Genomic DNA, 14,935 nt, shown 5'->3' on the forward strand with positions numbered 1-14,935 from the left:
GCCAGTTTTATCAGTGGTGACAAAAAGGAAGACTAAAGAAATCTTTGCCAAAGCTGCAAAAAGCTCGACTGGCATATCAACAGGTTGTGTCCATTGCAGAAAAAGACAAGTGAATGTATGGGATTATATTTGCTGCAAAAATTGACAAATTATTGTGTCTTAATTACGATGTGAACACTGACATGCACATGAAATAACTTAAGCATCAATAGTATTGGATAACAAATTCATGTGACAATAAATATTGTGAAATTATTGAAGTAAAGTTGAACATTTTTGTTAAGTTTATTAGTTTTATGATTATTTCGGTTTATTTTATAATCATAAGTTGCACCAGAAGCAGTTTTTTATGAGTGTAAAATGCGGTTTTGGCGCTGCCGCTTGAGCCCCCATTCAGGGAGGAACCCCAAACCCCGTTAACATTTTTTTCAGCTTTATTTATGGAAGACTAAAAGCATGTCTGAATAAGGGTAAGGAAGAAATCTATTGATTTCAGGCTCAGAAGTTCAAAAGTTTGTTATTGTGGGATTCAGTTGTAATGAGCAATTACAGTGAAACCTATCCAATCTAAAATCTTCTTGGGAACTTGGAAATAATTGTTGAAATGTATCATATAATACATATGGTTGGTAGTAGTTGCTTGACTTCTTATAACAGCAGAATAATTTAAATTAGAGCATTAAGTAACAAAAACAAAAATTTTAATTAATTACCAAAGGTGTTTGGGAGGCATTTTCAAAATATAACAGTTTGTCTCCATCAATAATTTTCAATTTTAGAAGGCTGCCTAATTCTTGGAATGCCATTATAGAGTGCATGCAGTAGTTCAAAGGAGTATACCTGACATTTTGTTTGGATGGATTAGTCTTGTCTTTGGATGTGACAGGCTTCACTCTAATATTTTCAACATGTTTGATATTGTGTGCTCCATGTTCATGCTCAAAATTGTTTTAGAGGTACAGAATTATGCAGATATTAAGACTTCACAATTTTTCAGGACTATGATAATGAGAGCCTTGGCCCCCCAGCTTCACATTCCTATGCAGATGGTGTTGGGGGCGGCACCTGAGGATATTCCTGTTGTCCCAACTACTTCTGGATCTATGTAAGTACATTTTATTGTACCTGCTACTTTTGCTTTTATGTACTATTTCCTCCATATTGTTGCGACTACATTTCTTATTCAACAGTCAGCTATTTCTGGATCAGTGTGAGTACATATCAGTTATACCAAACACTCTGCATAATTGTAATAATACCCTGTCATACCTGCCATCTCTAGATTGATATAAGTACATCCTTATTGTACGTGGGGATATGTATTTGAGGTTTTTCACTTTTTGCCGTATAACACCAATAAATAAAACAAATGCTGGATTCATTACCCACAAATTTAAAAAAAGACAAAAAAGAAACAAATAATATTCCTGAATGTACAGTATATCTGAGCTTGTATTACCCCTACCTTCAGGTACCAATTATATAAAAACACAGAATTACTTCATCTGAAAACAGAAATTATTAAGAGACAAAATCCAAAGACTTAATCCTGACCCCCCTACATAAATTGATTAATCCTATAAATAAAGGACACAATTGATGCACTACAGTGAACATATGATGAGATTTCTTACAATGGTACTTTTGGTTTGGTGTTTGGATTTTAATAACTTTAAGATTAATAGAGTAATAAACAATGGAAAACCTTTAAAAATTGCTATAAAATTCACTTATCTAGAGAATGCTACTAACATGTTTAGAGACTTCATGTATTAATTCCATAGACAAAACATGCACTCAACATACTACAGTGAGAGCCAGAGGAGAAGATGTCTTATTATGACATTATTGGCATTGTGCTAAATTTTCACAGCAGACCAACCATTGCAAACTTCTGAACTCTGTATGTTGATGACCACTTAGTAAATAACTTTCAGTCACAGTGCCGATTTACATGACTTTGGCACTACAATGATAGTGATATGTACTTAAGTCTAGTTTATGGCCAGTAGCATGTGATGTTACATGTCAGTTTAAGGAAACTTAACTCATGGAAAGATGGTTTGTTTTCCTGCAGGTATCAAAATAACAATAAAACAAGTATTGTGTATTTATTGATATATGATTGATAGGACTCTGGGGATACTGTTAAGTTGTGAATATAGTAACTTAGCATGGAATATACTCAGTTGTACATGTTGTTGTTGTTGTTGTTATGGGGTTTAATGCCATATTTCAGCACACGATAGGCTATGCATGGCAGCCAATATTAATGGTGGAGGAAGAACCCGGGAAAACTCCGGGAAGAACCACTGACCCACGAGAAGCTACTGGCAAGCTTTCTCACATACCCACATTGGCCAAATCCTAGACTCGAACCCATGCAGACAGAGGTGAGATGGCAGTAATCCGTAATGGAGAGCGCTTTAGACCACTCGGCCACTCGGGGCCCCCTCAGTTGTACATGGAATATATTTCAAACACATGGTTAAATGACTCTGAAAGGTGAGTTTGCCTTTTAGTTCTTTAAACTGAGGATTCATCTGAGACAGCCATAGCAAGAAATGCACTCATTTCTGTCATTAAAAATAAATATTGACAATACCCCATCACCTTATACAAATTAACACATGTTGACTTGATCTCAATTGGTTTGAAATCTGCCCCCTCCCCTTGCCCCAATTCCATGCTAATTATTTTATCCTGTCTGCATGTTCAGCAAAATATCAACAGAAAGAAGATGTTCTAGATTTGTTCCCTATATATGATGTAATTACTTTACTGATCATTCTATGCCAGATTATCCATTGCCTTGCATCTTGTCTGCTTGGGTCAAATTTGAAGGCTACACTTCTGGTGTGTCATGCAGTAAAATATGTTACATACAATTCACATTGGTGGTTTTTGTTTGTTCAAGTCCAGACTAAAACAGTAACCACCAGTCAAAACTAATGGTAGCTATTCACTGTGTGACATGCTGGAAGTAATGGCATTCAAACTCTGTCCAAACAGATACAAAGCAACAGAGAAACTTTGTGCAAAAGTGGATCTGTAAAGTTCTACAATCATACATGTGAACTTGATCCGATTCTGACATCACTGCTTCTAGAGTGCTTAGATCCAATATTGCCTTCTCTAACTGATGTTATTAACACCTCTCTCTCATCCAGGGAATTCCCATCATTTTTCAAAACTGCCGTTGTAAAGTCTCTGCTGAAGAAACCAACTAAAATACTTGTGTGATCCTTGGTACTTTCAAGACTGGACTATTGTAACTCCATTCTGTCTGGTTTGTCTCAATATCTACTCCAGAAACTTCAAAAAGTTAAAAACACAGCTGCTCAGAGCATACCTCCCCTTGCTCTGTACCCTACACTGGTTATCCATTCAATCCAGAATCAAACACAAGATTTGTTCTCTGTGCTACATTTCACTGACAGGCTCCAGTCCAACATACCTATCCAACCTCACCCATGTGTACACACCAGCAAGATACTTATGTTCCTCTTCTGACACTCATATTCTCATTATTCCCACTATGAAAATGAAGTCATGTGGACAATGTTCTTTTGCATTTCAGGACCCAGCAACGTGGAACTAATTGACCACTGAACTTAGACACAAAGACACAGTGATCTCATTCAAGAGCGCTCTTAAAATGCACCTATTTCAATTGCAAGAAGAGACTTAAAGACCTGATAATGTTTCCTTACCTTAAATATTTTCAGCATGTTTTCTGTTTTCTAATTTCATGGTGTTTGTTTTTTGTAATCATGTCCTTATGTGTTGTTCAATGTTGTAAAGCGCTTAGAGCTTCTAAAGATAGGTGCTATACAAAGTCCTCTTTATTATTATTATTATTATTATTATTATTATTATTATTATTATTTGGAATGTCACCTTTTACACTGATAAATGTAATCAGTGCTTGAATTTGCTGGCAGGATTGTTTTAAAAAATTATCACAGAATTGGCAAAGGGGCAGATTACAAACTGCATGAGTTATAACCACCTGTTCAGTTTGTAAAAGGGGCATGGGTGTTGTCAATAATTTCCTTTTTCACTGACCTTCTAAAGTTGAAAAGACTATCATATCATAAACTGTGAATGGAAAATTGTATCAGCATGTGGCAGAGGTGTATCATTTCACCTTACTGCACAGTAACCTGAGTTGGCTACAATCTATTGCTACCAAACAACAGTATTTTATTCCTCTGAACTGATTTTAAAAGATTATAATAAGGTAGCTGTTGATTTTTCATTTTAGTTAGGGCCTAGTCTACACCTAATTTGTTTCAAAGGTCTGAGACATGCAGACACACACTCACACAATATCTAAGCACATGGTTGGAGTAACTGATGTAGGTTGGTGTCCATAGTAAGGTCTTGATAAGTCTAGGAGATAAGCTTTTACACCTTTTTTCTTGTGCTTTGTGGCTATAGTGTGTTTAAACGATTGGAAAAACATAATGACCAAAGAATTGCTTGGGATAATTGTGGGTACCTTATGTCCAATGTCCCACATGTCAAGTTAGCAAATGAGCGTTTGACTCATTTGTCATTCATGTCTGGTAAATATGGCCATTTTGGGATCTCAGATATATATCGTTATGTGGGTGTGTGTGTGAAGGAACAGTAGAATCTGAGATATAAAATGCACTGTTTTGGTGATGTAGTTCTTCTTATTATGTTATCAGCTTGACTAATTATATATTAAAAATACATTCTTAATGTTCTTGCAATTTCTTTCTTGCTGTTTTTCCTTTTTTTGAATAGTCAGTCATCAGTATGTTATATGCTCTGATATCTGGCTGATGTTATATGCTCTGATATCTGGCTGATGTTATATGCTCTGATATCTGCCTGCTAAAGCATACATATCAAAAGTTCACACTTGTGTTGTGATTCGTTTCACTCTCAATAAGGGCACCTCTCTGGTGGAGTAGTGTATAGAGCATCCGCCTCGGATGCTGGAGTGCGCGGGTTTGAACATGGCCAAGTCATACCAAAGACTTATGAAAATGGTACTAAAAGCTGCATTGCTAAATGCTCAGCATTAAGAGGTTAGTGTTAGGACTGGTCGGCTTAGTGTCAGGATAATGTGACTGGGTGGGACATCGAGCTACATGTCTGCAGCATGATGTTCCAGTGCTAGACATCACTATAAACTGCCACACTGCAGACATCATAGTGATATGACATTTTTTTCTTTCTTAAAAGCTATGTTAAAAATCCAAATCACACAGACACACACACTCTCAATAAGGGCATAAAAAGTAAGTGCATATGACTTCAACTGATTTTAGGATTATCCATGTTACACAGTATCTATAAAATAAACACGGACCTCCTGAAACTGTCAGAGCTTAAATTAGTTTTGATTTTACATAAATAGGTATAATATTTCAAAACTCATAAAATGATTTTATAAAGCATCTATATTCTTAGTAACCAAATTGAAGTTCTTTAAGTCATAGAATGGTCTTGAATGTGTGCTATTTCAGAAGTAGCAACTTCTATTGGGGAACCATCTCCCATTTTTTTAATATAAAATGGCCAATTCATAGCTTGCTGTGATTATCCCTATTATTTGTGGAGAAAAAAATATTTAAAAAAAATAAAAATAAAAGCAATAAGTTTCAACTTTAGAATACTGTTTTTCTGTACTTTTTCAATCTGAATATTCATAAGTTCTGAGCCAGCCTTTCCAACAAAAAGGTATAATAGTTGCTTAATCTGTTTTTTTTTATTATGTCAGATTATAAAATTTGACCAACATTTTGCCTTTGTCTGAACCATCAGCTAGCATTCACATGTGTTGTTGATCTTCCAAGTGTTAGACTGGTTATCTCTTATAACTAGTGAAGGTAAATATTGTAAATCTTATTTATTTCCTAATTCATGCAAATTTTGTTTAGTAAAATGACACGAGTTACGTTGCATCCTCTCTCTCTCTTTTCATCAGGATGGAGTTAAGGTGTGTTGCTGCTGTAATAAGACATGGGGACAGAACACCAAAACAGAAGATGAAGATGGAAGTAAAACATAAGAGGTATGCTACTTTGCCTACATTCATCAGTACCTTTTTACCTTTGATCACTGTTGAATAAAGCAGCTTAACATTTTTTGCAGTATTTCATGACACAGGGCTTGCTCAAGAATTATAGCACAGGAGGCTTTCATTCTCCTTGTACAAGCATCAATTAAATTATCATTGTTAAATTCAGCAGATTAGTGAATGAATGTCATTTATATCAAAAGAAGTTTTTTATAAACATTACTTGATGATTATGTTATCATCCATTGGTCATTTGGTCTGTACATTTCTGTTTCTAAGGGCAGAAGGCTGCCTATTATTTTGGTGCTGTACAATTGCATGTCCTTACAGTTTGATTGCCAAGGGGTTTGATGAGACATAGTTCTGTGTATTGAGGATCTTGATGGAAAATATCATCTCCCTCATCAAGTCTTTTTTTCTTAACGTCATGATTACCAGTCATAACAAGGAAAGCATTAAGTTTAAACAGTGTTTCTATGTTTTTATATGGTGTCAACTCGCGATTCAGAGAAGTCATCTTCTTATGGAGGAGATTAGAAGGGGTTAACATTCATAATCACTGTGGTGATGAAGAAACACTGAAACAACCAGAGAAATGTATTGTATAAATTACAATGGATTTATAAGTTTGAGAAGCAACATTGCTTCATCACATTTCACAACATTTTCATTTTCATAAAATAATTTTAAAAAATTTACTAATTGAGATTTTCTTTTCATTTTCTTGTCACTTGTGTTGAATAAATAGTAGATTTTAGAGAATAAAGCTGAATGTAATAGTGTCAATAAGTGAATGTTAGAAAGAGAAAGATTAGTGCATGCTGAATGAAATAATGAAAATCACATCCACAAATGATCAGCATGTGGATAGTAGACATGTTTACCCCTGTTTATTCTCTTTAGTATAGATGGAGCCTGAAAAATAGTCACTATAGATCGTTTAGGCAAGATTATGGAAATCTGCAGAATTGGCAAAATTATATGTCTTAACATTTTATTCCACTTCTAAAATTTCTTTTCTCTAAAAAAAGTACTTGATCAATGTAAAAAAAGTGCTTATTCAGTGGTTCCCACCCAAATCAGCGTCGTGTGAAAAGTAATTAGAAGAAGTTGAAAAGTTGAGTGCTTGCCAAAAATTTATCAAGATCTGTACTGATAGCTGGCCATTTATAAAACAGTCTAACAAAGGAGTTCATTATGTTCACTGTGGTGTGTGCAAAATTAAATTTTTATGTTGGACATGGTGGTAGAAGTGATGTAAAAACGCATGTTGATTAGCGTTATATAGTGAATATCAGCTTTGCCAGTCTTACATATGAAAGATGTTACACATTTCATGCCAGGGGCCCAGAGTGGCCGAGTGGTCTAAAGTGCTCACCATTATGGATCACTGCCATTTCACCTCTGTCTGCATGGGTTTGAGTCTCGGATTCGCCTAATGTAGTTATGCGAGAAAGCTTGCCAGTAGTTTCTCGTGGGTCGGTGGTTTTTTCCGGGGGTTTTCCCGGGTTCTTCCTCCACCATTTATACTGGCTGCCATGTATAGCCTATCTTGTGCTGAAAAATAGCGTTAAACCCTACAACAACAACAACAGCAACATTTCATACCATTTATATTAAAGTGTTTTTAATAGTCTTCCAATAGGTCAGCTTTGACTAGATTCAGCCAATGAGACCCCTTGCAAATAAACATGCTTGGGAACTTTTTTCATGCATGGCTGAAGTTCCAAACAGAGTAACTATGTATTCTTTATCCAGTTTCATATGCCTGCTGGTCTTTAATTTGCAGGGAAAAGCTTTTCCATACTTTTGTTGTTCAGATATCACTACAAAGCAGCTCTGAGAACCCACTAAGGTCCTAGCCATCTGACCTGCTATTTCATGGACATGTAGAGGAGGTCAGGAAATAGGCAACTATGAAAGCAAACCTTTCTTGGGTATAATGACCAGGAACTCTGCCTTTGTTTCCCAAATGGGATTAGAGATCTAGGAAGGATCCCCCAAAAAACCAGACAGACGGGGAAACCTGCCTCCAAATCTTACACTGTGGCACAGTCCCAGACATCCAGAGGAAGAGACAATATGGCACATCGAGAAATTACATTGCATTTTATCTCCTCACTGTTTTGCTTTCCATGTAAATTGATGTCATGCTCATGCTGCCAATTTCAGACATCCCAGTAAAGGGACAATTTCAACATTCACTACAGAATGGGAAAGCTGCTGTACCAAAAACACTTGGGTATCACTAGTTGTTTTGTAGGGCTTACCAGTCGCCTGGACCAACTGAACTACCACAGCTATGCAATAAGAAATAAACTCTCTCCAGAAAAGGGTGGTTGAAATCATTTTCAACACAGATTCACATGAATTTTACTTACAACACTCCCTTGTCCCAAATTCCATTTGAAAGCTTGGACCAGTAATTGACTTAAGTTCGCTCAGCAGTTGATGATTGAGATCCCAGTGTTGATCTCATTGCCATCCAAGAGTTATTCTTTGCAGTCAGTCTAGGCTTACAGGATACATGCCATCATATTCACATACATGTCGTCCAGGAAGTTCGTGAGGTTTGATTACAGGATCGTCATGTATCAGTTCATGTTTCCCCTTTTTTAGGCTGAATATGAGTACCTTGGTGTTCACCAAAGCCATCAACTACATCACTAAGAACAAATTTTGGTATCAAAACTGGGGGGGGGGGTCAAATAAAAGATTTGGGGGTCTCTGAAGCGCAAATGAGGGTAAAGGGAAACACTGCAAACTGGGATGTCACATGGGCCTTTGGATTCAGGTCTGTCATCAAAATATTCCAAAAACTCTTTTACCAAGAGCAACTTTATCATTGAAAGAACCTAATTAAAAAAAGTTGTTGTCTCTTTTTGCAGGTTCTTTGAGTTGTTCGAGAAGTATGATGGTTATAACAAGGGTCATCTTAAGTTGAAGAAGCCCAAGCAGTTACAGGAAGTGCTGGATATAGCTCGAGATTTGCTGAATGAGAGTGCAAGTGGCTCTGATCCGGAACTACTAGAGAAGAAAGCTAAGCTGAGACAGCTCAAACTGGTTCTGGAAATGTAAGTTCTGATTGCAGAAATTGGATTTTTAGTGTGGATGAATGACTAACAGTAAACTGAAGGGTATATGAAACTTTTATTAATTCAAAATTTACCTGTTTTCTCTTTTTTCATTATGACATCTATCTTCTTTTGTAATAAACTGAGAAGATGAGTCATTTAGGCTTACTGTATATAATCAATTGTAAGTCAAGTTCAATTGCAAACAACAAAGACCCTGTGCTGTTTACATTTTGAATCGACTTATAAGCAAGTATATATGGTATTTGGGTTTCCCAGATCTTTTCATAAAATTGTATTTCAGATACAGAATTTATGCACATTGTGTTGTTACTCATAGTTACACTGTTTCTGCTTAAATTTGACATGTGGAGTACTATACCCTTCAGCAGAAATTTAGATCAGTGTGACCCAAATTTCATGATACAGTGATTTTGTTTAACTTATGAGGTGCCTTTTGAGTCTCATAATATATAATTGTGATTAAGATCATAGCCATTATTGAAAACTATGTCACTGTTACCTATATTTCTTGGTTTACTGATTTGTCCTTTCCCTTGTGTTGAGCTCAATTGTTCTAGGTTAAGGTATAAAAGGTTATTTTCTCAGGCCTTATTACTTGGCAAGCTGAGTTAAAGAAATTGTTGTCTAATTGTGTTATTTATCTTGCAGTGAAAATTATATTACTGGCTTCTATATCATGACACATTGTGTTTATCCCTTTGTATTTAGAACTATTATTTATGGAGTCACATAACTTGGTATGTGATTTCATCATGATTAATACAGCCTTCAGTAAAAAATATGACACTGTGTCCTTTATTTCATGGTTTCATTGATTTGTGCTTGCATTTGTGTTGACTCAGTCCATATTGGTTAGATCTGGCATTTAGAGGGAAAATCCAGCCTTTGAGCTATATTAATCCTCAATCAATTCTAAGCTATTATTTCCATTTTCACAGTTATGGCTAATTAGATACTCAAGCTGTAGGTTAAAATTTAATTACCACGGGTCCATGATCTGTTAGCTTTTTTCAGGTAATCTGAAACAAACTGAATTAAGTGCCATTCTCTTGAAGTGAATTTCATTGGCACATCTCACTGGTGATAATGGATGAAATTTATATCTTTTCCTATGAGTATTCATTCCTCAGATTGCTTTTGTATTGTTTTATTTAATAAATTTGTATACACTTTTTATTACATACCAAAGACTTATAAAAATGGTACTAACAGCTGCCTCACTAGGCGCTCAGCATTAAGAGGTTAGTGTTAGGACTGGTCGGCCAGGTTTCAGGATAATGTGACTAGGTTGGACATCATACTACATCTCTGAGGCATGATGCCCCAGTGCTAGACATCACTTTAAACTGTCACACTGCAGACATCGGAGCGATATGACTGGAAAATCATTAAAGCTACGTTAAAAATCTAAATCACATCACACACACATACACTTTTTTGTATTAAGATGGTTATTGTATAAAAAATAAATATATCTGTATAAAAACTCAACATTTTAAATAAGCAGTAAATGAAATGTTCTTCACACATAAGTTCTGCAGAATCCATTCAGGATCCTGTAAATGTCAGATAATGAATGCAGAGAATAGAAATAGATTTATAGATGAAAAATATACAAATAATTTTAATGCCATTTCTCATCTTTCATACGTATATATGAGCATCAGCATGCCTATGATCTAAGGTGTTGAATCGTATTTCACAAAACCAGTCCACAGATTGTTCAAGGCTATAACATGTCATTTATTGATGGTCAATAGAAAGTGTCATTTGATGTGGTTGACTTGTCTTTTCATAGGTGTGTCACATGACTTTACTATTTGTTTTTATCATAGGCATTGTAAATGTAATGAAATTTTGGTTAACAGTTGCTCAATTTTTACATCATAAAATTTTATAAAATGATGCATGCAATAACTTTTTACTGAATGTCAGTGAGCTCATGTACTCACACTGGTATTAATTGGTATACACATATGCTCTATCTCTTTTTTTTTATCTCTTTTGCACACTGACACAACAATTGGGTCATGTTCAATAGACCTGAAAGAGTAATACTGCATTAACCATAAAGTGTCAGTTAGAAATCACAGATAAGCATCCTGTATGAGAAAATGGCAAACACCGCTATTGCAAAAAATGAGAAATTAAAGGCAGACATCTGATTGGCAGTTGTGTTCAGTTTTTACATATGTAATAAAGGCAGAGTGAATGTTATAAATATTCAGCCTGGATTTTCCCCATAGGTCAATTTTCAGATACTTTTTGCTCATATATTATTAATAGGTTGATATCTAGATGTTTAGATGTTGGTCACTGGTTCAAAGGATCCCTAATGTCTACAAAAATTGGAAACCAATGAATAAAAATGAATTACATTATTCATGGTTTGTATTTTGGCATCAATGCCATAGATAATTTTCATTTTTGTTGCCATAAAGAAGAATTTATTAAGCTTTAAATCAGAACTCAAATCAGTGCATATTAGTTGGCTCATATTACTAATTAAATTGCATATAATATTTTGAAGTAAAATTAAATCTATTTTTTTAAAATGTGTCTAAGATTGAGAGACTTCTTGTCACAGGGAATAAGAGATAAAAAAGAGATTTTGCAGAAATGTTCATCGAAAATCAGGATTACAGTTAGATAATAACACTTTTTTTCTTCAGATAGTAAAATGTATCTTAATATTTGGGAGAAAATATGGCATTAAGTTTTGCAAATGTTAGACTATTGAAGCCATGCATATATTTTTCTTGTACATGTACCATATGTCATAATAAGAGATGTTTGTAGTTTTGTTTATTTAGTTGAAAATAAAGGTAAAATTTACTCAGTTTTCTCTGAAATTTTTCTAGCAGTTGCCAAAAATACATTAATAATCTAAACCAGATATTGTTGGTATGAGAAAACAATACTTATTTTTTTTTACAATGGATAAAGATGCAAAAGGTGCACTATCCAGGATAGATTATTTTGTACAAATTAGTAGATATCTGCAAACATTAGTAGTAATCTGGGAATATTTTGTTGCCATCTGGGTAAAAATAGTAGTCACTGATTATTTTAACTACCATTTTTGGAAGTATTGTTATATATTATATTTATTGATTACCTCTGTTTCATATTTGTGTATGTACAATTTTCTGATATTGTTTCCTAGGTATGGTCATTTCTCGGGGATAAATCGTAAAGTTCAGCTGAAGTACCAGCCAGGGGGTGCTCCAAAGAGATCATCAAGTGAAGAGGGTGTGTACCCTTATCCTGTTGAATGGTGGTAGTAGCAGACCACTTATGTTCGTTGTACTTGTTTTTATTTCTGCATTTCTGATAGATCCTAACTTGGCTTCTTCACCCCAGCCTTCTAGGGATCTGTGAAGTCAAGCAAATGGGATGGGCATTTGCTTAGGTCTGTTGTGAAGGGCTTTACTCAAGTCAAATCAGCAAGGCATATGTCTGGAGCTAGTTGGAAGAGTACTCTCTTAAAGGGGAAGTGGAAGAGCTCTAACCTGATTTGCTGGGCACTTGTTACACGATTGCAGGAAGGAAACTTGTGCCAACAACTTGTCAAGGCAGTCAATTAGGGCAAGTGGGCAAGATGTTTGCTCGAGTCTGGTTTTTAGTGCACCTGCCCTAGTTAAGTGGGTAAGACACCTGCATGGAGCTTTTTTTCTGGGCATGGACTTTCTCCTGCTGCAATGGGCAGAGCAGTCATTATTGGGTAGCTGGCTTAGCTTTTGCAATAAACTACTGGGAAGGGCATTTATTCTAGTCTTATCAATACTGGAACTCAAAACAAACAGTCATTCCTACTTGATATGTAATTGGTAATATAAACAAATTTAAGAAATAAAAATATAATCTTTTTTAAAAGTGACCACTGTATTTTAATCTTGTGACACATCTGAACAGGATGACAAGTCTTCTTTAAGAAATATTTTTGCACACTGATAAAGTTTCTGATTTTGATTTTATTTTTTTCTTCAGTTTATTCCATGTTTATTTTATTTGGATGGGTTTTTCTGCCTAAAGACTTTAGTGATTCATTGTTTCTTACTTTTACCTCCTGTATTTTATTGGCACTATTTAGCCAGGATTGTGCATATTGTGTTATTGTACCAATACATGCAGTGAATCCTAGACATAACAATTGTTGCTGATCCACAAAGTGCCATCGTGTTATGTATTATACTTCTTATGATCAATTTAGCATCTTTAAAACTGCCTGAACCAAGTTTTAGAGTTAAAAATATGATTTCATTGGTAAGAAATGATTTCATCCCAAAAAGTAGTAGAGTCTTTTTCCGAAAAACAGGAAAAAATAAATAATGTTCCAATTCATGGACACTTATGGAGATATAAATGAGATCAAAACTTAGTAGTCCAACATTACGACATGCTTTGTTATAATTCAGTAATGGATATAAAGCAGTATCACTATGGACCTCTTGACCAAAATTGTACTAATTTATTGAAACTTTGGAGTTAACTATGAATTTGCAATACTACAGAGCAAAATCTCGTTCATTATAATGCAGTTCTGGATCTAAAGCAGTTACTGTGTCACTATTGTTACGACTCTATGGTCTTAAACTGAAAAGAGTGAAAGCCACCAAGTTTTGTAAAATTCAACAAATAATTTATTTCCTAGAATACAAAGTGAAAATTTAAAAAGAACTTTTATTATTGTATTAAATTCCAAATAGTTATAAAAGTTGTATCACAATGTATAAATTTCCAACTGAAATTCAAGTGGTATTCCAAATAAGTTCCAATATTGAATGTGTTGAAGTGCCTGTAGTATTGAATATGTTAATGTACTAGTGTCCTGTAGTGTAGTGATGTGCTAACAGTCTTTAGATGTTTCACAATAATATAATCCAAAAATGTTATTGTCAGAAATAACTAATTCAAAATTATTGTTCCAGTCCAAGAACATCATTGATGAGCATTTTGTGTTTCCAGTGAATAAAAATTTGAATAAACAATTCCACCCAATGAAATACTGAACACAACAGTAAGACTGATTCTGCTAAAGATGTTAATGCAGTAATGACTGCTTCGGTAGCCTGGTGGTTAGAGCGTCTGCCTTGGAAGCGGGAGGTCATGGATTTGAACCCCAGCCGACTGATACCAAAGATTTACAAAAATGATACTAACAGCTGCCTCGCAACTCGCTCAGCATTAAGAGGTTAGTGTTAGTACTGGTCGGCCTGGTGTTAGGATAATGTTACTGGGTGGAACATCATGCTACATGTTTGCAGCATGATGCCCCAGTGCTAGACATCACTGTAAACTGCCACACTGCAGACATCATTGCGATATGACTGAAAAATTGTTAAAGTTACGTTAAAAATCCTAATCACACACACATGCAGTAATGAGTAATTTCTCAAGTAAACAACATTATATAAAAATCTAAGACAATAGTAGAACCAGGATGAGGGTCAAAAGTTCATTTCTAGAAAATTCAAATGTGTCAACAACATAAAATCTCTTACTAAATTTATAATAAAAAAAACCATGGTAAATTATCAAGTAGACTAGGTTTGTCATTGGGCAATCACAGTGTCCTAGACTCGGATTAAGATAAACATGTTTATTTTAATAATGACTGAATATTTAGTCCACACTCACAGAAAAAATACTAGCTATATTGTTTGTCATTTACAAAATAAATGTTGATTTTGGACAAGATCAAGTCCAAAATACAGTTATACGTAACATATAATCATGGAGAGAAAAACTAACAAACAACACAAATTAAGTTTGCACA

General features: G+C 34.8%; 1 protein-coding gene across 14 annotated transcripts in view; it reads left to right on the plus strand.

Moving 5' to 3' along the window:
- LOC149794001 (inositol hexakisphosphate and diphosphoinositol-pentakisphosphate kinase 2-like) overlaps positions 1 to 14,935 on the plus strand; it is a 234,543-nt gene that overhangs the window by 53,627 nt on the left and 165,981 nt on the right. For all 14 annotated transcript variants that reach the window (XR_016422917.1, XM_089967926.1, XM_089967930.1 and 11 more), the window contains exons 10-13: positions 998 to 1,105; positions 5,966 to 6,052; positions 8,947 to 9,132; positions 12,323 to 12,408. Coding sequence is in view for 13 of the 14 variants with exons in the window: in XM_089967926.1 (XP_089824052.1) it covers positions 998 to 1,105; positions 5,966 to 6,052; positions 8,947 to 9,132; positions 12,323 to 12,408 (467 nt within the window). In the remaining variant the exon portion in view is untranslated. The remainder of the gene's footprint in view (positions 1 to 997; positions 1,106 to 5,965; positions 6,053 to 8,946; positions 9,133 to 12,322; positions 12,409 to 14,935) is intronic.

This window comes from Sinohyriopsis cumingii, chromosome 8 (assembly GCF_028554795.1).
Source record: "Sinohyriopsis cumingii isolate HCF-2022 chromosome 8, ASM2855479v2, whole genome shotgun sequence".
Taxonomy (NCBI): Eukaryota; Metazoa; Mollusca; class Bivalvia; order Unionida; family Unionidae; genus Sinohyriopsis; species Sinohyriopsis cumingii.